The following is a 23,815-nucleotide window of genomic DNA, read 5'->3' as shown; positions in this document are numbered from 1 at the left end:
CAAGGCACAGGCTCCAGAGAGCTCCTCTAAGAACTGCACACATCTCAGGCCAGCCATGAACAGGGGAAGCAAGACAGAAGGAGTACAGAGAGGAAACTTTTCCTTCTTTTCTTGCTGTTCCCTCAGAATGGAGACAGTGGGGTGAAAAGCTTGCCCTTTACTGAGAACATGTTCCAAAAGTTGCCTTGCTGGTGTACCTTTTCCCCCATGGTGTTTGTTCTTGCATAGAGGAACCTCACAATTTATTTTGAAGATTTCAAATTATTCTAAAAAAAGAAGAAGAGCACTGTGATACCACTGGAAAATCCATCCCCTGGCTCCCACTTGTTCAGCAGCCACCCCCCAGCACCAATCAGACTGCTGCCTAAAATCAAACAAGCTGGGGCACAGCTTCCTTTGACACCACCCATGCCAAGTGTGGGCAGGTTGTGAAGTGTCTCAACAGGAGATGAATCCCTTTAGCTACAGACTCACTGGAGGAACTAAATGTAGATCTCTGTCTCCCAGTGACCCTTTCTGGGGCCATGAGAACGCGCAGTGAGAGCAAATGGCCACAGTGGCAAAGAGGATGGTCCCTTGTATCTCCAGAGCCAGAAGCCACTGGAGCTGGTAGGGAGGCTGCTACATGTTAATTCTCAGGAATCTTTGCTTGAGATTGCGTCTGTTTCCATCTTCCTAATTAAAAGCAGTTCTGTTTGCCTGTTCGTTATCCCGAACGTTGTTAAACCCTGAGCTTAGACTGGAGGTTTGCTCCAAGGTGGTTTCTGGGTAGTGTGTGAGATCCACTGCCCTGCTGGCCCCTCTGGCTGAGGGGACCGTTATTTCCTACTGGCATCCCACCAGCATGACACTATCCAGGGCAAAACTAGTCTGCACAAAGGGCTGAGGCAGCTTGGATTAACCCAGAGGACGTCTACCCAGTCCAGCAGCTAAAATGATGGTAAGTCTCTGTGCAACCCAGGAGCTCCCGCTGCAGATGCTCTTGGGGAAACTTTTGGGAAAAGCTCGCAGAATAAAGCCACACTATGGACTCGGTCTTTCTATGAAACACACTTCACTCATCCACTGTGCTGTGTGTTGTGGTTCTTGCAGATCCTCATGCTCCCATTCCAGCTGGTGCCTAAAGCAGAACCAGCTGTGGAGTTAGACATTCCCGTGGCCGGGAGCAACTCCATCCACTCTGGTAGCCAGTAGGAATTACTGAGCATTATACGAGGGATGGTGTGCTATTGTAACCAGCAAGGTGGACCAAAGGAACTGTTTACTTTCCCAGCAAATAAAAACTGAAAATTAGTTGTGCTCTTCTCTTTCCTCAGGGTCTAATGGGTTTCATAGGTCCAGTGGGGGAGCCTGGAATAGCAGGAGAAAAGGTAGGATTGCTTGCGATGAAATGGTTGTTGTAACTTTTGCAGGATGAGGGAGGCTGGGGTGGGAGAAAGGTTGTGGAGATTTAAGCTGTCATGTGAGTGCAACACCCAGCTGGGAATGGAGCACATCCAGGGTGTCTGAGCTAGACTAGGACCAGGCCAAAACCATCCACTTCTCATTCAGGAATTAACATGCGCTGCCCTCCAGGGAGATGCTGTCAAATAGTCTTTGAAAAATTAACTTTCCTCATTCATAACATGCCAGATGGTTTGTATTTAACAGTCAGCTCTGGTTTTTATGGGAATGAGGGATCCATCAGCCCTGTGTTGCTGGTCGTGGGAGGAGTCCATGGGATTGAGGTTGCAGATTTGTGCAGAGGTGTGCTCTGGGTTGCCAGAGGGGTCACGCAGGGCCAGGGCTGAGCCTGCATTGAAGAGGAGGTCTCAGAAATTTCTCAGGTGTACGAGAGTGCAGCCACCCATCTAAGCAAAGGCTGGTCCAAATATTTCCTTTTTTATCTGATGAGGAGCATCCCATCTGGCAGCTCCTAAAGACAAATCATCTATGTCACTCATTGTATCTCACTTGCATGCTGCTGGTTTTTGTTGGTGGTTTAATTATTCACAGTGCAGCTATAAAGATAGTGAAGAGCATAAAATGATGCATTCCACACATCAGTGCTCTCTTTCTCACTTTTATTGCTTCAAGCCCTGTCCTCTGGGTAATGATGTAAAGACTGTGACAGTTATACTGTGTTTGCTGCAGATCCATTTTATTGTCTGTCCGCAGCAGCCTTTGGAAAGGCCTTTCCATCCTGTGGGCCCTGGTGGGGCAGTAGCAGAGTCAGCCTCAGTCCAAGCTGTCAAGGGCCACAAGAACTAAAAAGAATGACATGATGTGGGGTGCATTTTAGAGAAGGGAGACAGAGGAATAAAGAGTCTGTGGTGTGTCCAGGGTGGTTACACAGAAAATTGGTGCCTGAGTGAGCTGTCTCATTGGCAGCTGCAGCCCTGAATTGAATGGGGGATAAGGTGTTTGCCATGCAGCAGATGTGGGAAGATCTTTTTCTCCATTCCATTAAATTAACATCTGTCCCTCCGCCTTCTGTGCCAAAGTCTTGACCACATGAGCTATCCCCAACTTCCAGATCAGCTCTGTACTGTGATGATGTTACATTGGTGTCAAGGCAAACCCAGGCTGTCCTTTGAAAATCTGCCTTTGGAGATCCTCAGCACAGCTGGGATTTCCATGAGGCTTCTCTACCAGGGCAAACTTAGGGATGACAGAAATAGCTATCATCAAATCAAAACCTCAACCAGGCCTCCAGTTGGCATAGTATCCTACAGCTTACTATGCTCTTGTGAGCTAAATGAAGTGGGAAATATGCTTTCATTAGACATAGCTGAGTCAGCAATCTCCATCCTGAGAGCTGCAAAACTTAAGACTGAAGCCAGTAGAATCCAAAGATTATCAAAGAGAACAATACAGTTAATACACACTTAATAAAATCCATCCATTCAGGGAGAAAAAAAATCCGTACATTGGTTTACAAGGGCCAGCTGGTGACAACACAAACTCTGGGGTTTGTTTTTAATAAGCTCCTTAGAGCCCAGAAAATATTTGCCCTTACACTTTTTGCTGCTGGAAGGTAGGTCAGATTTTGGGCGTAAACTAATTGGCAGCATTTTCTAAATCCTCCTTCCTCATCCCCCTGAGCACACAAACCTAACAGACCTAACTCCCAGTGCATCCCTGGGGCTGGAGGGAGAGTACAGACAGTTGTGTGGGAATTGCCACCGTTGCCCAAAGGAGCTGTTGATGTCCCATTGCTAAAGCCACACCTTCATGTCACCCTCACATCAGCAAGTTGTGGTGCTCGTGGGGGCTTAACCATCTTGTCTCCTACTTTTGGGTTCAAGGATGTATCCACAGGAAGTGAGATGGTCTGCATGTGGGGATAAGTAAGACTTTTGCAATGAATAGGTGATGTTTTGGTACATTAAGTTTTTTAACAGCTTGTTTTAGAAGGGGTCTTATCTTCAGGGTGGGCTGGGGAGTCATCCAGCTCTGAGCCCCTCATAAATCAGACCTCCAGGTCATTGTTGCTGGCACTGTGGTCTCAGTATGAGCCACAGGACAGGGAGTTCCCCCAAAACACCCACAGTCTCCTCTGAAAGCACCAGGCAGCATGTGTTTGTTTCTTCCAGCTTGATTCCCTGCTCTCAGCAGGGCCTTGTGACAACAGATTTCAAATCCATGGCTCTGAAAATGCCAGCACACATAGGGATTGTGATCATGCAGAACAGGCATGTCATGCCTTGGGTGGGAAGGGCTGGAGATTTCCTTGGGTTCAGTCCTAGCACTGTTTGGAATTGAAGATGGTGTGCCTTTTTCCTTCATACCTTGGAGGTTTTGATGGCAAGAGTAAAGTCCCCTTTCTTGAGATATGGAGGATAAGTTAATTCCTGCAATCCTTCCACTACTCTGATGAGAGGGATGGAAAGAGAGTGATTCTGGAAGCATTTCTGGTAGGATGGCATAGACATGAATTTGTGGGGTTTTTTAGTTGTTTCATTGCTCTAGATCACTCTTCCATATGCATCTGTCTCTCTCCTAGGGTGACCGTGGCTCAGTGGGACCCCCAGGCCCTCCAGGAGTCAAGGGGTCGATGGTAAGGAGTAAGTCTGCATTCTCTCGCTCTTGCAGCCGCCTCTCTGTCCTAGCCAAGGGTGCAGCTTCTCCTGGTCTTTTAGTTCCATGACAACAGCTGCAATTTCTTCCCATGTCTGTGGGGATGGGAATGGCCATTTGACTGACTGGATATTGGGGTGTAGCCTCAATTGTGTTCAGCAGTTTCCCCTTCAGAGCAACACTGGTTTTCAAGGTATGTTCTGTGGCTCCATCAGCTGAGGACCTGCTGTGTCAAGTGGAGACAACCAGGAACTGAAGGATTGCCTGTTCCCAAGCCTCTTGAACAGACAATGCCCAGAAACAAGGATCTGTCCAAGCTGCCCAGAGCAACTGGAAATACAGGGAGCTTGGGCAGCACAGTCACAGTGCCTTGCTGTGCTCTGACATTTGTTTCCTGTCTACCATAGTACAAGACCAAAAGACATATTTTCATATTAATTCAGCCCATTTTCTTCTGGGCTCTTCAGAAAATCTTGCTGCTGATATCACTGGCCGGGTTGGAGCTGGGCTATTGACAGCCTGGCCATCTCCTGCCCCTGAGCAATTTTACCCTGACAAATATCAGATCTGCCTGACCTTGCAAGCAGCCAACAACACCTTTTTTCCTGTCTTCCCACTTGGAGGAAGAAGGGCTGTGCAGATTGTGGACATTCACAGCAGGCATGTTCTTCTTCCTTTCCTTTTAGGGACACCCTGGGATGCCAGGAGGAGTGGGTTTTCCTGGGGTGCCTGGACCAACAGTAAGTAAAGGCTATCATCACCTTGTAATACCACATCCTGGGCATTCATGGGTTAAGTCAAGCAAGTGTATTGCAGTTTATTTGAGTTTGATATGAGCAAGAGATATGGGGAAAGGGATGGGACAGGGGTGGGAGCAACATGGAAAGAGATGCAAAAAAGCACAGAGCTTAATTCAAAATTTTGTAACCCATTTCCCTAAGGAAGGATGCAAAAATCACAATCCAGCCTCAATCTTTTAGCAGGACACAAGCTCCCTAGCTCAAGGTGTTCTAGGCTGGGAATGGTTGGCAGTGTGGTGACCACACCATCTGATATAGTGACGTATCACAGTGATTTATCACAGTCATTTATCACAGTGACCACGCCATGCAGTGTGACCGTCATGCATGGTCAAAGCCCTTGCTGGCATGAGAGGAGCAGCAGAGCAGCTCCCCCAGACTGAACCCTCCATCTGGACAGGCTCATCTGGCACGCTGCGGCTGGAGCACGCAATCGCCGTGGAGGCAGATTTTAGCCTGGCTCCAGTTTCCCACAGCCGTTGTTTAGATGGAGCTCGGGCTCTCCCAGAAGCACAAGTGCCACTGGAGCCAACAACAAGGCAGCCCTGGGTGGGTGCAGGGAATGGATTTTGCTCAGTGTGTGAATTCCCACAGTGCTGGTAATTGGGAGGAAGATCACAGCAGTGAAATGCTCGGGTGGTGCCAAAGGTGTGGCCTCCAAATCGGGGTCAGCTCTGCTGCTGCCAGGAGCTCCAGGAGGCTCTGGGGGCACTGGCTGCAGGCAGCTGCTGCCTGGGCACAGATCGTGCAGTAGTAAGTCAGTGGAGGTGAGGAAAAGAGAAAATCTGAGGTCAAGCAGCATCTCAGGGTGACCCATCTCTGCCTGGAGAGCAGCAACATGGCACCAGCCCGGTCCTTACAATAAAAGCAGCACAATGCCCCCGCAGCCCCCAGCGCTGAGGTGCTCTGCGGCCCCTCGTGGCAGCACTTGCTGTTGACAGAAGCCTAGGAGGCATCTGGATATCTGTAGATGACCCATTTTTAGCAACTTCCTGTCATGTTAGCTGCTACAAGACTTGGGGACAGCTGGAGCATTGGCCTCCCTCCTGCTCTGGGCCTGTGAGCACCCTTGGCCAAGGCAGTTTCTGTGCTGGTCCTGTGGCAGAGAGCTCCAGCCCTGAGCACCATCCCATGCACCACTAAATGTACCTTCAAGTGAGGCCAAATTTTGTCTATCTTCACTGGGGCATAACAATAGTTATGATCTGAGGCATCAGATCCAGGTGGAGATACCAAAACCTCTTGGCAAAGCTCTGAGAGCTGAGACCGTGCCCGGGTCCTTCCGCTGCCTTCAGTTCCCTCTTCTCCTGCAGGCAAATAACAAGTTCATCCAAGCAAATGTTTGCTCCACAACTGCATTTTAAAAAGTCATAATTCAATAAGCCAAACTTCCCCACAGAGCCAGTAAATCAAATAATCCCCTAATATCAAATCTGCACTCATTAACTCCAGCTGTTTTTCCACCAAACATTCCTTATTTGCCTTTCAAGCCAGACCTGAGGCATGCAGTTGTTGTTTGTCCTAAACTGTTAAAATCTTTGAATGAGCCTTAGCAGTGATGGCTGATTAATTCAACAAAGGATGACTGGAAATGGGAAGCAAAGGTATAGTCAACGGTAGGAAGCTTTGGCCTTGGTTTCAGTTTCCTGAGGCTTGTGAATTGCTTTTTCCTCTTCTTACCATTATGGTGCATCTTTTGTGTTAATACACAAGTTTGAAAATAACGTGTATAATATAAGAGTATTAAAGGTCACTTTTCTTCTCCTAAACAGTTCCTTGAAATTCCAGCAGGGTATCTAGCTGTTCCCTCAACATTTGCCATTACAAGGAATGTTTCTGTTCTCGTATTTTCGTAAGCTGTTTGGGATAGGCTGAGACTTTCAGAGAAGATTCCAAATACCAACTAAGAATTTCATTTCAGTACATGGTTAACATAAAAATCTCTATAAAACAGGCATCTGACACATCCACTGCCTGTGCCAGTCACCGCTGTCCTCACGACCAAAACTGAGATGTGCTGTGATCACAAATACAGTTACAGTCAACTGACTTTTCCATCCTGAATGAGAACAGCTCAGCATTTGTATCCTGAACTTATATGCCATGCACAAAGATATCTCCAATACAAAAGCAAAATCTTCATAAATGGTAGTGGTAGGAGCAGTAGGAGGATCACAGTTCAATTCTGTTCTGATCCGTGGCGGAGCTTGCAGAGCTGACAGTTGGTAAAAGCTATTAATATATAAATAGCCACATTTGATGCGGAATATTTGAGAGAGTAAGGAGTGAATGTGTCATTTTGAGGTTTTCTTTTCTGACAGGAGAAAGGCACTAACTTTAAATATCAGGTTTAAAAGCTGAACAGAACTAAGTCCTGTAAAATAAATATATCGTCCTTTTTTTTGTTTTTTTTTTTTGACTCTGATAAATATTTTAGCTGGGAAAAAAAGCTGTCTTCTGCATTTCCTGTATGCATATTAATGAATCAAGTGTGTACAAATCTAGGTTAAAAGAAAACCTGAAATCTTCCTGTAATTGCAAGAAGAACAGGATCATCCACAACACCAACAGCCCACATTAAATTAGTATCTATCTGCCAGTATCAGTATTTATGCAGCATTAACGGGGCAACAGTTACTTAAAGTCAGTATTTGGCTGAAAAGATCAAACTTGGATACCCAAGATGATGTGTCTGATTTTGTATTTGGACATCTAAAAACCAGATCCTGGTTATTATTATTTTTGAACAGATGCTGAGCAGCAGCTGCTTTTAATAGATTCAGAGGGGATTCTGGATGTTCAACGTCTCTTCACATCACACCACTGACACAGATAACAGGCTGCAGGTCATTAAGCATACAAACCTCAGCCAGGATCTTTGGCCTAAATGTTCACAATACGAAGACAATCCATGAGTTTAAAAAAAAAAGGCATTTATAGACAAGTAAACATGGCAATGTTTTTAGCAAGAGTTTAATGAACCAATCTGCTGGTCAAGGGTCTGCATCTGAGGCCCCTGCAGATCACATAGGAATGTAGGGTCTTACCAAAGCTGCTGCCTTCCTTCTCCTCCACCCTCATTTTGTTTCCTTTTTTCCCTTCCAGGGTCCAGCAGGAGCCCGTGGTGCACCAGGGATCCGAGGGATGAAAGGCCGCAGGGTAAGCACTCTCCATGAGCTTTTATCCGTCTCCTGTTTCAGCCATTGGAAAAACAATCTGGTGGTTTAGTCTGGGGGTGTGAAGATGAGCAGAAGTTGGGCAGCACCTCCACAGCCACGTTTCTGCTGCACATAAAGGCCGTGTGGTCCTTGAAACAAATCTTACCAGGGACGTGAACGCAAAGGATGTGTAAGGGCAGAGGGGTGTCCAGAGTAGAGGTTATCATGGAAGTGGTCCAGCCTATCTGCCATGTCAAAACACAGTTTATGGATGCTTCTGGTGAGGATGATGATTTAGTTGTCCGCAGGTATAGATGGGCTGGGGGAAAGGATGGAAGTAGAAAACCTGAAAAGGTGCCTTCGTTGCTATGGGAGAAAAAGTAGCTGAGATATGAAGTGTTGTGATATAACCAGAGGCAGATGAAGGAAGAAATGTTATGTCATGACATGGAATTAAGAGAGAAGGCTGACAGAAGTGGAGCTGAGCTGTTCTACCCATGTGTTCCCTTCCAGTCTTACAGGATTGACACCTCCTGGCAGGGTTCCACAGGGATGTGAGGAAGGTGTGCTTTGCATTGCCAGTAGATCAAATTATAAGCATGTCCTATGCCTTTCTAAGGATTTTTCCAGCCCTGATTTTATCTGTACATACCTCAACAGTACCACCCTATAAGCACAGGTGACTCTTCACCCTGCCTGGCAAGAGCAGCCCCCAGCCTAGTGCTGGGTGAGGTACTGCCTGGCACCACTGACAGTGCTGTGCGTTCATGTTTCTGTCAATAATGAGCTCACAGACACTCAGAGTCAGTTCTTGTGTGGCTCTCCCTGCTCTGTTTGGGTGACAGCCGACAGGATAATGACCTCTAGACCTGCCAAAGCTGCTTGTTTCCTGCTTGTGACATCCAGCCCCCATCCCACCGAGCTCTTCAATCTTTCTTCTCCAACGGGATATTTATTGCAGGAGCATCCCTGCTTTGGATTGTTTTTCCTTGTCCAGATGCTTTACAAAGTATTAATAGCAAGCATACATGGGTTCTGCTGAAGGCCCCAACAACAACATATCTTGCGTTTCTCCCTCCAAGGAGCTGTTTCCACGTTTCATTTTCAAAGACGTACACTGGAGTAAACTATACATTTTACCTACTCCCACTCTCTGCTTCTTCTGCAACTTCTGCTTGGGGGATTCAGGACAGACAAGGATTGTGTGTTTCCCTATGCCAGAGCGAATGGTCTCTTCAGATAGCTGGGACCAGCAAAAGAAAATGAAATAACCAGCTAGGAAGCTTTGTAACCACGGAGTTACGTACCCTGGAACTGCTCTAAACTTTAAAATCCCATCTAGGAGGATGCCAGTAACATCCAAGCTTGGCAGATGTTTATCATGGTTCATCTTTTAACTTGTGGCTGGGCAAAACAGCTCCCATTCCTCTGTGCTCCTTGGTGGGAAGGCCCACGGAGTTCACTCCCCAGGTCCACTTGCAAAGGGGCCCCTGGGGAGTGAGGTTCCTCTGTGCTGCACAGCAGGGATTAACTGGGCTGTCTGGGACATCCATGATCATGATGGATGAAAAACTGGAGGTGTTCCTTCGTGGCAGTCTCTGAATGGATGGTGAAAAATATCTCAAGGTAAAACTGCAGCACAGGGGTGAACAGGGAACACCTTCTGGATGAATCCAGGTTGAGAATGTGCGGGTTTTGGAGAGGTGGGTCCTCTGAGGGGACTGGGTGCTTTTGCCAGTGCCTTTAATGTTTGCAGTGACAGAGAAGGAGTCCTGGAACTGCTTCCTCCCGGCTGCCAGCCAGGGATCCACCCCCATCCCTGCCATTGAGCTTCTCCTTTCAGCGGGCATCCACAGGCAACTTCAGTGTCTGGCTCTTGGGTTGTCTAAGATTCACTCACATAAACCTTCTTCAGCTTCTTACATCCATACTGACCTCAAGTCCTCAGCCCTCAAGGAAAGCTGGATTTAGATCCCAAGAAAGGAGGTTGCCTGGGACATCAGGGGCCTGCCTTTGGCTGTAGCTGGATCCAGAGAGAGGATGTCAAACCCCCCAGACAAATCCTGTGGAACTTCAGCTGCCACCAGCACTGTCCATGCTCAAAATGACGTATCATATAGTAGAGACCTTTAGCTTCATGCTCTGGGTTTACGTTTCCTCTCCAGATGTTCAGTCCAGCAGATCCTGTGCTAGTCACTCCGTCTGGACATTCCTCCACCGAGGAAGCCAGACTCCAAAGTGCATCTCAGCCCTGCAAACCAAGAATGCAGCAGTGGCTGTATCCTGACAGGCTGCAGTGCCCTGCAAAAAGTCACTTCGGGATGTGCAGAGCACTGAGGTAGAAAGGAGGCACTGCCTGGGGAAAAGGGAGCATTAAGGAATTGATCTTACCCTAAGGACACCAGTATTGGAGAGGGGTAAAACTCTGCCTAAAGCTCTAGCAGCAGGGACTGAGCCTCTGGATCTGCTGCTAGTGCTCCTGCTCTCACCTCCCACTGCTGGGCTGGGCTGTGCTGTGGTGGAGATCTGGTGATGTTTGAGCACTGCAGTGATATAATCCATACCAAATTTGTGAGGCAGAGAGATACGCTTTCTAAGATTCCCAGCAGAAAGGAGGAACCTGGGCTTTGCTTTGAAATTCTACAGATTTCAGTGGATATGATGTAGGGAAGTCAGCATTGTAAAAACCAGCAGATCTCCTGCCTGGAGGATTTCTGGTTTGAATCTCTCTCATTCACTTTTTCCTTCTCTTCATACTCTCAGAAGATATTCCAGGCATATAGTATCCTATGTTTGCTTACTTGCTCCTGTGATTCTGGCTCTTGCTTTACTCAGGATGGGGAAATGATCCCCCAGTTGTAATTTCAGACATCACCCTCTCTCTATCCTAGCTTACAGAAGGGATGTAATTCAATTCAGAGTGGAAACATGAATGCGGCCCCTTCCAGATGTTTTTGGATTCCATGAGCTCTGTTTGTGGATGCTTCATTAAAGTAATTTTGCTTTTGAAGGAAACGTAAATAGCAAATATGGTTTTGATTGTAAAGAACAATGGAGACTTTTTGGGGTCTGCATTTATGTTGTGATAGCTTTTATATTGTCAAGATATGTATATTTTAAAAAGAAAATTTTTTTTTAAATTGTAACCTTCTTTTTAGTCCTGACAGAACTATTGTTCCTTCACAAGTCTTTGTTTATTCCACCAAACTGATAGTGAATAATCTTCCTCAAATGTTGTTTCCCTTCTCCTCTTCCCTAAGGAGAAGAAATTTGGACATGTGAGCCCAGGCTTATTTCCCTTCATCTGTACTCAGTGTAGCACTTGAACATGTGCTTAACATTCAGCTAGTGACAGCTGTGTACATGCTTAAACCTCATTATTTAACCAAATCAAGGTTTAAATTTGGAGGCAGCTGGTCCAGCAAGCCCCTCACTCTATGTCACTTAAATCCTAAAGCACGTTTCTACTAATCAGCTCCTCACAGCAGGAAAATGTGTGGTCTCCAGCATGCTCTCCTAAGGATAATGTCATCAAAAAGACTGGGAACCTCTATGAAAGGCTGAATATCAACCAGAGCCATGATTTTGTAACTCACATCATAAAGCTGCACCTGAAATCCTGCTGTAAGTGCCTTACCTCGCCCTATGCTCCTGGCCAAGGTGCCTGTCAATATTTCTAGAATTTTATCCTCTCACTGCTGGGTTCTGACTCAGATGATACAGGGGAGCTTTTCAAATCCCAAAGCACATTTCTCTTTTCCACCGTGCCATTCATTCATCCAGCTCCTGCATCAGCTGCTGCCCAGGTGAAGCCTGCAAATCCAAGATAAGGGGGAGCACACCTGCACTCCAGGCCCTTTGCTGCTCCATGCCAGAGGGAAGGAATTGCTGCCTCTGCCACATGGACCCGATGCTTTCCAGCATCACCAACTGCAGGGATTTGTTAAGTGGTGTTATCTAAGCAAACCTGAAAATACTTGCCTTTCCAAGCCCAGCTGAGTTGTTGTTCATGGAGAAGTGGTGGGTATTGTTTTGCTTCCAGGGATCTTTCTAGTTGACTGAGAAAGCCTTAGAAGTGTTTGAGAAAAAGTTCATTCCAGATCCATGGCCAGGGATGTCTCCCTTTGGCTTCACTAAAAACATCTGCTTGCTTTTTTGTTTGGCCAGACTGTGATAGCAAAATATCAATATTTGCATAACTGGGTAAGGAAGGAGCTTTGGATTTCTGGAAAGGAGCTACTTGACTGCTGCTTCATGCTGCTGTTCAGAGGCTGGTCACTGTCTCTGTCTGAGCTCTGAGTAGGTGTTTAACAGGAGGAAATGCAGCGCTGCTCTACAGAAACAGCCTGTTGAGTACATAGTTCTGCAGGAACGCTGTCTACTTTAGATGCAGGATATATCCCTATTGCCTCACCTGGACTGGCAAAGCCTGGAACTGAGTTCCCCTGTGTGTGTGAGCTGTTCACATCTGGCCACTATCGTAACCCCTTGTTTAGCCTGGGGCTTCTGATAGCACTGCTTGGTGTTGCTCAGCTCAGAGAAATGCTGTCTTGGCCTCCACTGACTGAGGGGAGCTGAGGGTGCAAGGGGAGCCCAGGGGCTGTGCTCAGCCCTGCCTGCAAGGCCACGCTGCCAGGTCTGCAGGGGGAAGGCACCGTGCTGTGCCTTGAGGGTCTTGGCATTGGGATGCTCCCTGGAGAGCTGCCAGGACCTCACTCACTCGTCTCTAACCAGTGTTGTCAGTAAAAGAGAGTTTTAAAGATTTAACTAATTGACTAAATGTAGCTTTTCCTGTCAGGGTGAATTAGGGGAAGCCTTTATCCCAAGTTTCAGCCCAGGAGGCTGGAGAAGATGAAGCTTGCCACATGCATTTGAGAATAGAGGGTCACTTTCTCCTTCTTTGGGTCAGATGCCAATGAGATGTGTTGTGATGAGATTAGGCAGGTGACTGCTGTGAAGTGAGATTGCCCTGGCAGATCCTGCCATGCTGGTGACAGGGCTCTGCTGGAAGGGATGAGGATACTGTAAACACTTCCCCAGCCAGCCACAGCCCTCACTGAGGGCACCTGGCAGCCTCCACCTGGCTCAGTGCAGCCCCAGCACTGGCAAGGACAGGCTTCAGAAGATGGATCTGGAGGGGCCAGATTCATTCCAGTTTCCTTCCCAGCTCTAACCCGGATCATCACTGTCATTTCCATGTCCCACTTGCTTCTGATCCCTGTTCCCTCTTCCAGGCCTGAGCTACGGAATCCTTGCCCTCCGCACATCCTTCCCCTGCTTCACTAGCAGGTCACCACATCATCTCATACAGTAAAGGTGTAATTGCACGAAATATCCAAGTGACTGCTCAGAGAGAAGGGGAACAGTTTGTTTTCCAGGGAGGATGAGCATGTGGTTGTCAAGGGTGCTTTCCCAGAGTGCCAACACCATGCTGACACCTCCCTTCCCAGTGCAAGTCTGGGTGTTTGCTGGGTGTCCCAGTCACCCCAGGCAGCCTCCAGGATGCCTCCAGGCCCTGCTCTTCTGCCACCCCAACTAACAGGGCTGCCTGACTCAAGCTGTCAGTAGTACTGCTTTTAAGTGACTTTCTGGTCTTTGTCATTGTGCTTTGACGTTTATAGGGATATGGATTAATAAAACTTTTGGTCTTTACTGCTCTCTGATCTAGGGGCCAGCATGAGCCACATCACTTGGTGTGTTGGGCTGGTGAGAGGTGCTGGGACATTTGTGCAGCACAGCCCCAGCAGTGAAACACCCCTTTGTTTGTGGGGATCCCATCTGGGGCACAGTCCTCTGTCTGTCTGTCCTGGAGGCCAGGCTGAGCATTCTTCAGAGCTGTGCCATACTGACAGTGCAATACAGGCTCTTGGTTATTCAATCTCTGCTCCTCTCAGCAGCACAGGGCTTTGCCAAGCGCAGTAGGAGTTTTTGCATTATTTTATATTGACAATGTTTGTCTGCTGTAATAATTTGGCTGGGGTTCCTATACATTTCTGCTGTACACTGCCTGTCTTTGTGAGTCTCTCTCTTTGCCTGTCATCCTGGAGTTGCTTTTCTAACACACTGGCTCCCTAACCCTGTTATTACTTTTGGCACTAGGTTTGCATCCCGATTAAGCACATTGGCTCCTGTTTTCCCTTTCTGCATTGGCCAGCTCTCAGAATTCCTCTTACCACTACATTCTAGCACTGCTCTTTGTTTTTATTTATTATTTATTTTGCAGTGGAGCCTAAGAGTCCCAACTGAGCTCATGAACTGATTATGAACATGATGTCTGTTAATAGTCTCTTGATATGCCCTTTTTTAACTCTTTTATTTTCTTTCACTGTGGGTCTTTATTCCCTGTCAATGTGATGCACTGGTCTCTGGGGGTCAAATGGTGCAGAGGGTTGTGTGTTCAGCTTTCCTGAAATGAGCTTAAAAGATAGCTGGTCTGTAAGGCCCCTTTCAACCCAAACCATTTTTTCTGTGATTCTATGATCGTATCCTTACCCTCTTCCCAGGGCTCTCCTCACTTGGAACCCTTGAAAGAACAAGAACGTCCTTCCTCAGCGATGCCCAAGCTGTACCAGGAACTGCTCAATTTTAGCTACTCACACCTGCTCATTTGCAGCAGGGTGTGTATCCCACACACCTCCCCAAGTCCCTGTGCCCACCACACACTCACACAGCTGGGAGCAGATGCCGGGCATGGCACCAGACCCTCCCCACCTCCATATGCAGGAGCACATGCCTGGTCCTTAACAGCAGCCAGATCTTTAAATATCACATAGCTGTAGCTGAGGGCTTGGAGTTCAGCTGCCAGCAAATATGCCCTTCTCTTTGAGAGGAATTTAGGGCCCAAGACAATGTGAAGGTACTGTACAGTGGGGGCTTGTGCACCTCTATATTTTGGAGCTTTATTGCCCTGATTGTGGCCATGAGACAGTGTGGTGTGCTGAGGGTTAAGGGCAAAGGTGTTGGAAAAGCAAGGTTTCTAGGAGGAAAGATGTTTGCTGTTAATAAGGCTGGAACTGCAAGTTTGTCTGTGCATTGCAAAACTGTTGTCATGTATCCATTATCTGAAAATAAGGTTGTTCCTGGCCTGCTTTTCTCCTCTGGCTTAGATTTGTGGTTGGTAGTTGGTTTAGCAGGAATAAAAAGTGCTGTGTGCTGGTAACGGTGAGAAATGAAGCAACAAAACACAGAAAGAATCTTTTTAGTCCTGGGCTCTGAGCTGCTGTGCTCAACCCAAGCAGGTATAAGTTGGCTTAGCCAGGATTGATCTCATGGACTGTCCTGGTGGCCAAGGCTAAAGTGACAGCTGGATTTTCCAGTGAGCCATATCCTCTGTGTTCTTATTTTTGCCTCTCTTTTGCCTCCTTCTAGGGTGCCAGAGGGCCTGATGGACCAGTAGGCGAGCCAGGGTTGCGAGGTGTCAAGGTGAGTGCCAAGGCTGTTCTCAGCTGTGTTGTGAAATGGTCTGGGCAGGATCAAAGTCACATCCTCCTCCAGGAACAGGGGATGTTCAATTGCTCCATGAGGATCCACCAGCAGGGATGAGTCTGTCTTGCAACCAGAGTAAAATCTATCCAGCATTGGCATCAGGGTCCTTGCCCAGACTCACAGCTGGTTGGGGTGTTCCTGGGGGCATAATCCCAGGTGTTTGGCCTCTCAAAAGCTGCAGGGAACTGGAAGAGAAATTTGATGCACAAAAATGCAAGAGCAGATGGGCTAGGGCAGAAGAGCATCACCAACAGCTTGTGCTCCTGCTGATGTGTCTTTGTCTTTTTATTTTGCAGGGCCGACCAGGGGAGCTAGGCAGGGTGGGCCCAGATGGGCTGCAGGTATGTCCTCTGTGAGAGCCAGAGCTGCCAACCCTGGGGACACCCACATGTCCTCAGTGCCCTCCAGGCCAAAGCCCCACAGGTGTGTCAGCACATCCCCAGCTGATAATTGCTGTAACTGTGTGTTCACAGGGCAAGATGGGGGAGACTGGGGAGAGTGGAGCACGTGGCTTCCCAGTAAGTGTCCATCCCTTCTACTTCCTTTCATAACCTCATGTCCTTAAGTTTTGAATCCTGGTCCAGGAGGAAGAATCTGGACCCTATCTTACACTTGCAGGGCCACCTGTCCCCTCCTGTCACTGGAGCATTTTTGAGGTGCACATTTCTGCCAAGAGATGTGAAGGATTGCTGCTGGGTTGGAGCTGACTCTGGTATTTTTAATTTTTCTAGGGTATCCAAGGATCTTCTGGACCTCCAGGAGCAAAAGGGCTTCCAGGCAACCCGGCAAGTGTCTTATCACTCTCTCTCCATCTGTCTTTCCTTGCACACAGACACGTCATTTCTTTCTCTGTCTGTCTCTTCCCCACTGCTTATCCTGTTCCCAGCTTCTCTATCCTTGACAGTTCCAGTACGGTCAGAGATGTGAAAGACTTGGCTAGAGTCCTAGGAGCCATAAGGAAAGACAAGGTCAGACCCCTGGAAAGCAAAAGGGAGCCACAGATCTACCAGGGGGAGTGTAGGATACAGCCTGGGGTGGATTTTGGAAGGGAAGGTAGAAAAGGACAAGGTTGGGTCTGGGACAGAAGGAGTTGGAGTGTAGGTAGAGTGGAAGGGGGAGAAGGAGGGAGGCTGATGGTGTCAGAACTGAGCCCACAGCTTTGGGGGAATCACTGGGGAAAGACACAGACCTCAAGGAGGGCCAGCAGTGCTGGACTGTGAAGGGAGAGGGTAAACCAGACACTTTCAGATTACTCACTGCAGTTGTTTTAGATGGGAGCCAGGAGGATGAAGGGTCTTCTGAGCTCTTTGCCTGTTAAGGTGCCTCAGCACACCCACTGCTGGCCTCTCCATCCCACTGGCCAGATCTTGCACAGTGAGAACTCCTCTGAGCTGTGGGAAGGAACAGGTGTTTTATCTTACAGACTGTGGAAGTGATGGTCCTTCAGAAATGAAAGCAGTTGTATTGAAAAGAGCCTTGTGTCTCTATTTTGCAGGGCCCCCAAGGACCACAGGGGCCACCTGGGCCTTTGGGAGAAATGGGGCATAAGGTAGGTCTGATCTTTGTTCCTGTTTGTTTTCCCCTTCCATCAGGAGTGGCAGGACTGAGGGAGGAGTAAATGTGCAGGGGAGCATCCTTCCACACCTGGAAGTGTGGAACGAGCAGGAAGGATTTCCCTTAAGTCTGAAAGTCAGCTTCCAAAACAAACAGTGAAAATCAGAAATTTGAGCACCTTTTTCATCACAGGCCACAGACACCCAGCTGGTGAAAGTGCAGACCCATCTTCTCAACAGAAGATACATTTCAAAGGTGACCACGCCAGGGACCAACTTTTTGCACCCAGGTGCAGAGTCAGTGACCCAATACAAAAACAATTCAGACTGAGTACTAGCCTTTCCCTCTCCCTGGTGCTGTTGCTGACACGACACAGGTTTGCCAGCCCACCCAGATGGCCATGGCAGCCCCAGCAGAGCCTGCTGCAGCCAGTGCAGGAAGCTCAGAGACGCCTTTGCTGCTGACGGTGCTGCTGGGCTGTGGTTGCCATGAAGCAGTGGCACAAACACATCAAAACCGAGCGGCAGCTGCCAAACAGTGCCCCAATGGAGTGCAGGGGATGCCTCCATGGTTTCCCCCAACTCCTGTGTACTTTTGGCTTTATTTCACTCCCCTTAAAATAATACAGTCTTGGCTCTTTCTATCACGTGTGCCAGTTCCCCTTGTACAGCTCCGTTCCGTAGGTCCTGAGCTGTAACGCAGACAGGAAGGTGGCTTTGAATGCAATCTATGCAAAGTGTATGAGTCATGAAAGTTTCCATTCTCATGGCTGCTGGACCAGATGGAGCAAGCTCTCAGCATGGTAAACCACACTGGGGAGCTGGAAAGCTGCTACTGAGCCACTCTGGATGCTGCCAACCAAGAAAGTACAGACCTTCATTCAAATCTGCAACTCCTCCAGGAGCCTTTCTCTGCACTGGCACCTCTGGAGAAACCAAAGCAGGATTTTTGCTTTCATTGGAGCTTGAATTTTCTCATTGCGTGACTTGACCGTTTGTTCACAAACCCAACACACACCCTGCTCCCTCCTCTGCTTGAATCCATTTCAGCAAGCCAGCAACTGGCTTTATTCCCTGGGTTGCTCCCTTGATTATGTGCTCTTTTTCCCTTTATTCCCAACTGTAAAGAGAAGGGAGATTGTTGTCCGGAATGCAAATATCGTAAGTAAATAAACCACTTAAATCCTTCAAAGAGAAGCTTGACTGTCCGATCTTTGGGCTTGTTTTGCAGGCTCTCATTCCCCATGCTTCCCAGAGGTAGGAGCAAATGTACAAACATTAAAGCTCCCAACAGATCTCAGTACTAAAGATAGTAAATGACTGTGACCCCACTATCAGGGGCTGCACATGGAGCTGGACTGAGTGAGAACAGTTTGCAAGGTCATTCTCACATCTTCCATCTTTCTATCTTAATTCCTATCTTTTTCCAGGTCAGGCACTCATTTCTGGCTCTCTGAGGGATGCCAAACCCCTCTACCGGAGTCTGTGCTCACACAAGAGCAAGAAAATTTCTCTCAGCCAGTCCAGCCTGGGCTGTGGATTTCTGGGCTGAGCCCAGGCGTTAGCCTTTGGATGTTTGCTGGCCCTGTACAGCCAAAGACAGCTGGCTGATGGATGTCAAGGCTAATCTGGCCAAAATTTGTGCTGGAGGGCTCAGTGTCACCTTGCTGCCCTCAGCTCACTTTAGCTGGCAGCACAATCGTGCACCTGCCTCTTTGGGAACGGGGGGCAAAGGCTCAGCTGGAAGCTGTGGCCTGTGGGGCAGCTTGAGCCTCATCAAAAGGAGCCTGGTGGTGCAGAGGATGTGCTCACACCAGTGGGAATGGAGAAATGGGGCTGCAAGGAGCAAGAGCAAGAACACAGCCAAGCACTTCTGTTACCCACTGTACCAGCCCAGCCTGCTGGACCCTTGCAAAGAGCTTCCAAGTCTAATTCTGGACCTCTTCCCTTCTATCCCAGCTGGTTCCAGTGCTGCTCCCTGGTGGGGTTACTAACCTTAGAAAGCAGAGGGATTGGAAGGAGGTAGAGAAAGGTGCTTGGCAGAGGAGGCTGGGGAGATGGGAGGTGTGAGAGTTGATCAGAGCCCTCCCAGAATCCAGGCACGAGGGGCCTCTTTGATGCTGTGGACCCCGAGCCAGCTCTGGGGAGGTAATTGCATTGAACCAGGGCTTGGCTGTCCCAGGAGGGCTCTGCTAAAGGAATCATGTCTTTGATCTTGCTTTCTGCTTGGTTACAATAGGTTTTTTCATTATCTTGTTTTGTTTTTTTTCCAGGGACCGCCAGGCTCAATGGGACAACCTGGTCTGGCAGGTGAACCTGGCATGAAGGTAAGAAAAACCCTGAGTGCAATTTCTCTGTCAGACTGGGGACATAAATGGCAACTTGTGTTTTTGCAGGACTGAGTGACATTGCAGGTTTACCCTCCAGCAGCTAGTGAATTCAACAAAAGACAAAGTTTAAAAAACCTAAAACTGGGTTAATTTTAGCCATTTTTACAAATTCCTGAGCCCCATCCTGAGGGGGAGGCTGTCAGTGCTGGGGAGAAGCCCCATCCCAGGGATTTTGTGCCTCAAGAGCTGTGAAGGGCCTTGGAAATGAAGCTCAACTCTTTGCAGATCCAAAATCTCAATGGAGAGGGGAGCCCTGAGACTCAGAGATCCAGGCAGCTTCTAATTCGAAACCAGAAGAGTCTTAGGAAGGTCTCAGACTTAAAAATACCCTCAGACAAGGTCCTGCCACAGTTTCCAAGCCTCAGCTCTCTGGGGAGTGAACTCCTCTGATGGTTAAGGGGGAAGGGTGCCCTGCTCCAGACCATGAATGCACTTTCTTGTCCACATAAAAGCCACCTCTTTGTTTGAATAAAATCCCAATGCTGAGCAGCTCAGGGGGGGTTTTATTTAATCCTAACCCCCTTGGTCTGAAGGTTTGCCCCTGTGATCAGAGCTTTCGAACAAACTCTGTGTGGGGATTAAATCCAATTTTCTCTGTGCTGCTCTTGACTCCCACCCCCATCCCATCCTTTGCCATATTTTCCTTGGCAAATCTTCTGACACTTCACTGGAGCTACTGTGTCTTTGGCATCCTGATGCACGAGTGTTTCAGCTCCAGTGCTCCCGGCTGCCCTCCGTGGAGCAGGACATGATGATTTGCACAGACCCCTTTACCTGCTGTCCTTGCTGGGAAGGTGTGGTATGAGAGTCCCATCCTGCTCCTTCTCCAAGCTGGTAGGTGCTGGAGCAAGACTGGTCTGTGCAATCATCACTTGCAGAGCAGTTTGCTGTGGGATGAGGCTTATGGATATCTCAAACCTTTTTCCCTTGAATCCTCTGCATTTCCTGAGGTCTCTTCCATGCAAAGCAGATCACTGGGATGGGCACACATGGGAGAGAGCTGCCCTATGGCCGTCCTACCCCCAGTGCTATATTGGCAAGATCCATTTGTTTGCCAGCTCCACTGCCTTCTGTTCATTCATTTTACTGCTATCAAAGATTCCGATTCTTCTGGAACTGGGGCTAAAAGAGCTGTTGGTTTTTTGTCCCTCACACTGGTCGTGTCTGCCACCACACCACATTGCACCCACACTGCTGCTTGCCTGTGAAGGCCCATGCCAGAGAATGCCTTCTGGGTCTGCAGCTTCAGGCAGCTCAGACCCCTCTGTGACCCCTGTCCTGTCAAGCATCATTGCAACAGAGCCTGTGAGATGTGTCCTTCTTTGCTGTCCCTATGCACTGTCCCTATGCTGGGCCTTTGAACCCCCTTTGAAAACTCAGCTGAAGGTGTTTGTGTGGGAGAAGGAAAGAAAAAGTCAAAATTAAGAGTGCAATGGGAAGTGCTTCATGTTCACTCACTGTCAGTAAACAGCTTGCCTCCTTGTATGTGCTTCCTTCTTTTTAGGGTGATCCTGGCCAGTTAGGAATCCCCGGAGAGCAAGGTCTCGTTGGCCAAAGAGTGAGTATGGCCACCTTCTGGTGGGGCTTCTGTGCCTCATCAGTTCCCCAGAGGTTCTGTCCCTGCTCTCCCACAGCCTGGACAGGCTGACCCTGTTCTCTGCATCCTGACCCCTGTTTCTTCTGCGGGTGGTGGAAGTACCTTTCCCACAGAGCCCATCAGCCTGAGCTCACCAGCCTCTCTGAGCCTCTCAGATGCCACTGTGACACCGAGTGTGAAAGAGGCAGTGTGGGAACAGATGTGGGAACAGACCTCTCCTGTTTGCCACAGGCTGTGTCCGTGCAGGGCCAGGGACACTGGAGCAGAAGGCGGCTTTAAGCAGGGAAACACTGGATACACTGTGCGTGGGAGGGGGCAGGAGGGGATGAATGCACGGATTGAGGCTGGCAGAGGGGCTGTGTCCCTTCCCAGGACTGAGGTCAGTTGTTGGAGCAGGATGAGGAAGCCCCAGGTTAAATGAATTCAGACTGAGCTCCTTTTCACACAGGGAAGGAGGGCTTCCTGCAGGCCAGCAGCGAGTCCATGGAGGAGAAACTGTGGCTCAGAATAGAGCAAGAGGCTGAATTCCTGCTCTTGCTCCAGGAAGAGCTTGTTCAGCATTAGGGTATGAGATGGGACACGTGTTAGAGTGCAGGACTGGGCTCCCATCGCTGCTGCTGTGAGCCAGCTGCAGAAAGCTCAGGGAAAAGCACATTTAGGCACATCCTTATGGTGTTTGCTTCTGCCCACAGGGAGAATCCGGGCTAGAAGGGGACAGCGGGCAGCTTGGGCCAGATGGGATCAAGGTAAATCTCACTCCCGTGGAGTTCCAGCTCTCACACACATCTCTGTGCACTCAGGGCCCTGTGATTCCCAGAGCCAGGATGAGGCCAAGGGGATTATTGGGTCCTCTGTGGAATAAGCCTCTGCCCTGCACTCTCTAAGGACTGTTTTTCTGCAAGCAAACAAACCCCTCCTGTTTCACTCCTCTACCCACATTTTTGGCATCTGATCAGATCTCCAAAAAGGTCAAGTTCTTCAAAATCTGGTTTCCAACAATTTGTCTGTTTCATTTGAGTCTTTACAGATCAAATTTCCAACTAATCAAGAATTCCTGGGCCTGGCAGGGGAAATCAAGAATTGTCCATCACTCTCCCCTGCACCACTGACCAGAACAATATTAGAGAGTAAAGAAACCAGATCCCTTTCCCTTGGCAGAGCCCCAGCATCTCGCTCAGGGTTCACTCTGTATCTCACTGCTGTGAGTTCGCTACCTTGCCTTTGGAACAGGGCTCTGATTCATGTCTCTGCACAGCCAGCCTTTCCAAACAGGCCAACAATTTTGTTCCATGGAAAGAAAGAGCAGCCCATCCCACAACAATGCAGTTTAATGCTTCTTTCTAGTTAAATTATTTGCCATGTGTTTCTACTTCTGCTCATATCTCTGAATGTTGGACCAAAAATCTCTTCCTTAAGGACAGTCAAGGCTTCTGTATTCTCTTGCACTGCTAGCTGTGCCCAGGAGCTCTTGAACCAAACCAGCTCTTTCCACCCCAGATGTTTCTCTGGACACTTAACCAGATGTGTCTGTGCTCTTTAACCAGATGAGATCTTGCTGAGCTCTCCCAACACAGGTGCAAGAGGAAAATGGTTCAGTTCAAGGCTGCTTGGCTGCACATGCTGCTGTCAGTATAAAACTGGCCTTTTTCATTGTCTCCATATAATTTTGAGTGGTGGTACTGAATATTACAAAATATTTACAATATTCTATTTATCTTGATAAAAGAAAAGCAGCTCCAAATTTGCTTCTTACACTTCTGTGATTGTATTTCTGCTTTGTGTTCCAGTTGGTTGATCTTGCCAAATACTGAAATTTAATTATCTGCCAGATTTTTTTCATAAATTTCAATGACTGGTTTCACCAGGGGAGCTCTAAGTGGATATTGAGAAAAATTTATTCGCTGAAAGGGTGGCCAGGCATCAGAACAGGAAGTGGTGGAGTTACTATCCCTACAAGTGGTATTTGGGGACATGGTTTAGTGGTGGGCTTGGCAGTGCTGGGTTGATGTTTGGATTAATTCATCTTAAACACCTTTTCCAACCCAAATAATTCTTTGATTCTATGATTCTGTAATTGTCAGAGCAGTGATTTGACAGGATACCCACTGCTCAGGCCATAGATCCTTTACAGGGCACAGTGACACTGTTTCACAGAGTGTTTATTGGAGCCCTGGGCTGATTTCTGTTTGGCAGCAAGAGCTGAGCAGCTGCTCCAGACAAACCCATCCTATTAAAAGTCTTTCAGCATCCCAAGCTCAGGTCTTCTGCATGAGGCAAGGGAGACTTTCAAATCTTGTCTGCCTGCCTCATTCACGTGGGAGGTTCAGGCCTTACTGCAGGAAAAGCAAAGGGGTTCAGGTTACTCTGTGTAGTGGGGGAGTTCTTTCTCCTTCAGCCAAGAGATTTTAAAGAAAAGAAACCTGGATTTGCTCCTTTTTTAAATGTCAAGTGTATTATGACTCATCCTCATTCATCCTTTTTCTTGCAGGCTTTCTTCCTCTCACACTCCTGAAATACTAATTATGTGGTGGGGTTTTCCCTTGCAAGAGCCTCGTACAGTGACCCACGTATTGTGTGGGTATGAAAACCTCCCACCTTCCTCTCTTCCACAGGGAGACAAAGGAGAGCAAGGCCTAGAAGGAGAGAAAGGAGAAAAAGGCAGTGAAGGACTGAAGGGAAAAGAAGGATCTCTTGGATCTCCCGGCATCCCAGGTGTCCGAGTGAGTCTGCGAAACCAGCCCTTGGTGACCCGTGGGTTCCCTGTAGTGATGAG

General features: G+C 48.2%; 1 protein-coding gene across 7 annotated transcripts in view; it reads left to right on the top strand.

Annotated features, from left to right (window-relative positions):
- Nucleotides 1-23,815, top strand: part of LOC104688252 (collagen alpha-1(XXVII) chain B) — a 147,099-nt gene that overhangs the window by 88,229 nt on the left and 35,055 nt on the right. For 6 of the 7 annotated variants that reach the window (XM_010397658.4, XM_010397661.4, XM_039561575.1 and 3 more), the window contains 13 exons: nt 1,317-1,370; nt 3,986-4,039; nt 4,746-4,799; nt 7,965-8,018; nt 15,386-15,439; nt 15,799-15,843; nt 15,976-16,020; nt 16,234-16,287; nt 16,998-17,051; nt 19,329-19,382; nt 20,950-21,003; nt 21,735-21,788; nt 23,655-23,762. In XM_010397658.4, coding sequence (XP_010395960.3) covers nt 1,317-1,370; nt 3,986-4,039; nt 4,746-4,799; nt 7,965-8,018; nt 15,386-15,439; nt 15,799-15,843; nt 15,976-16,020; nt 16,234-16,287; nt 16,998-17,051; nt 19,329-19,382; nt 20,950-21,003; nt 21,735-21,788; nt 23,655-23,762 — 738 coding nt within the window. The remainder of the gene's footprint in view (nt 1-1,316; nt 1,371-3,985; nt 4,040-4,745; nt 4,800-7,964; nt 8,019-15,385; nt 15,440-15,798; nt 15,844-15,975; nt 16,021-16,233; nt 16,288-16,997; nt 17,052-19,328; nt 19,383-20,949; nt 21,004-21,734; nt 21,789-23,654; nt 23,763-23,815) is intronic. The other variant, XM_019284996.3, reaches the window with a different exon arrangement.

This window comes from Corvus cornix, chromosome 17 (genome assembly GCF_000738735.6).
Source record: "Corvus cornix cornix isolate S_Up_H32 chromosome 17, ASM73873v5, whole genome shotgun sequence".
NCBI classification, from domain to species: domain Eukaryota; kingdom Metazoa; phylum Chordata; class Aves; order Passeriformes; family Corvidae; genus Corvus; species Corvus cornix.
This window is presented reverse-complemented; position numbering and strand designations above follow the sequence as displayed.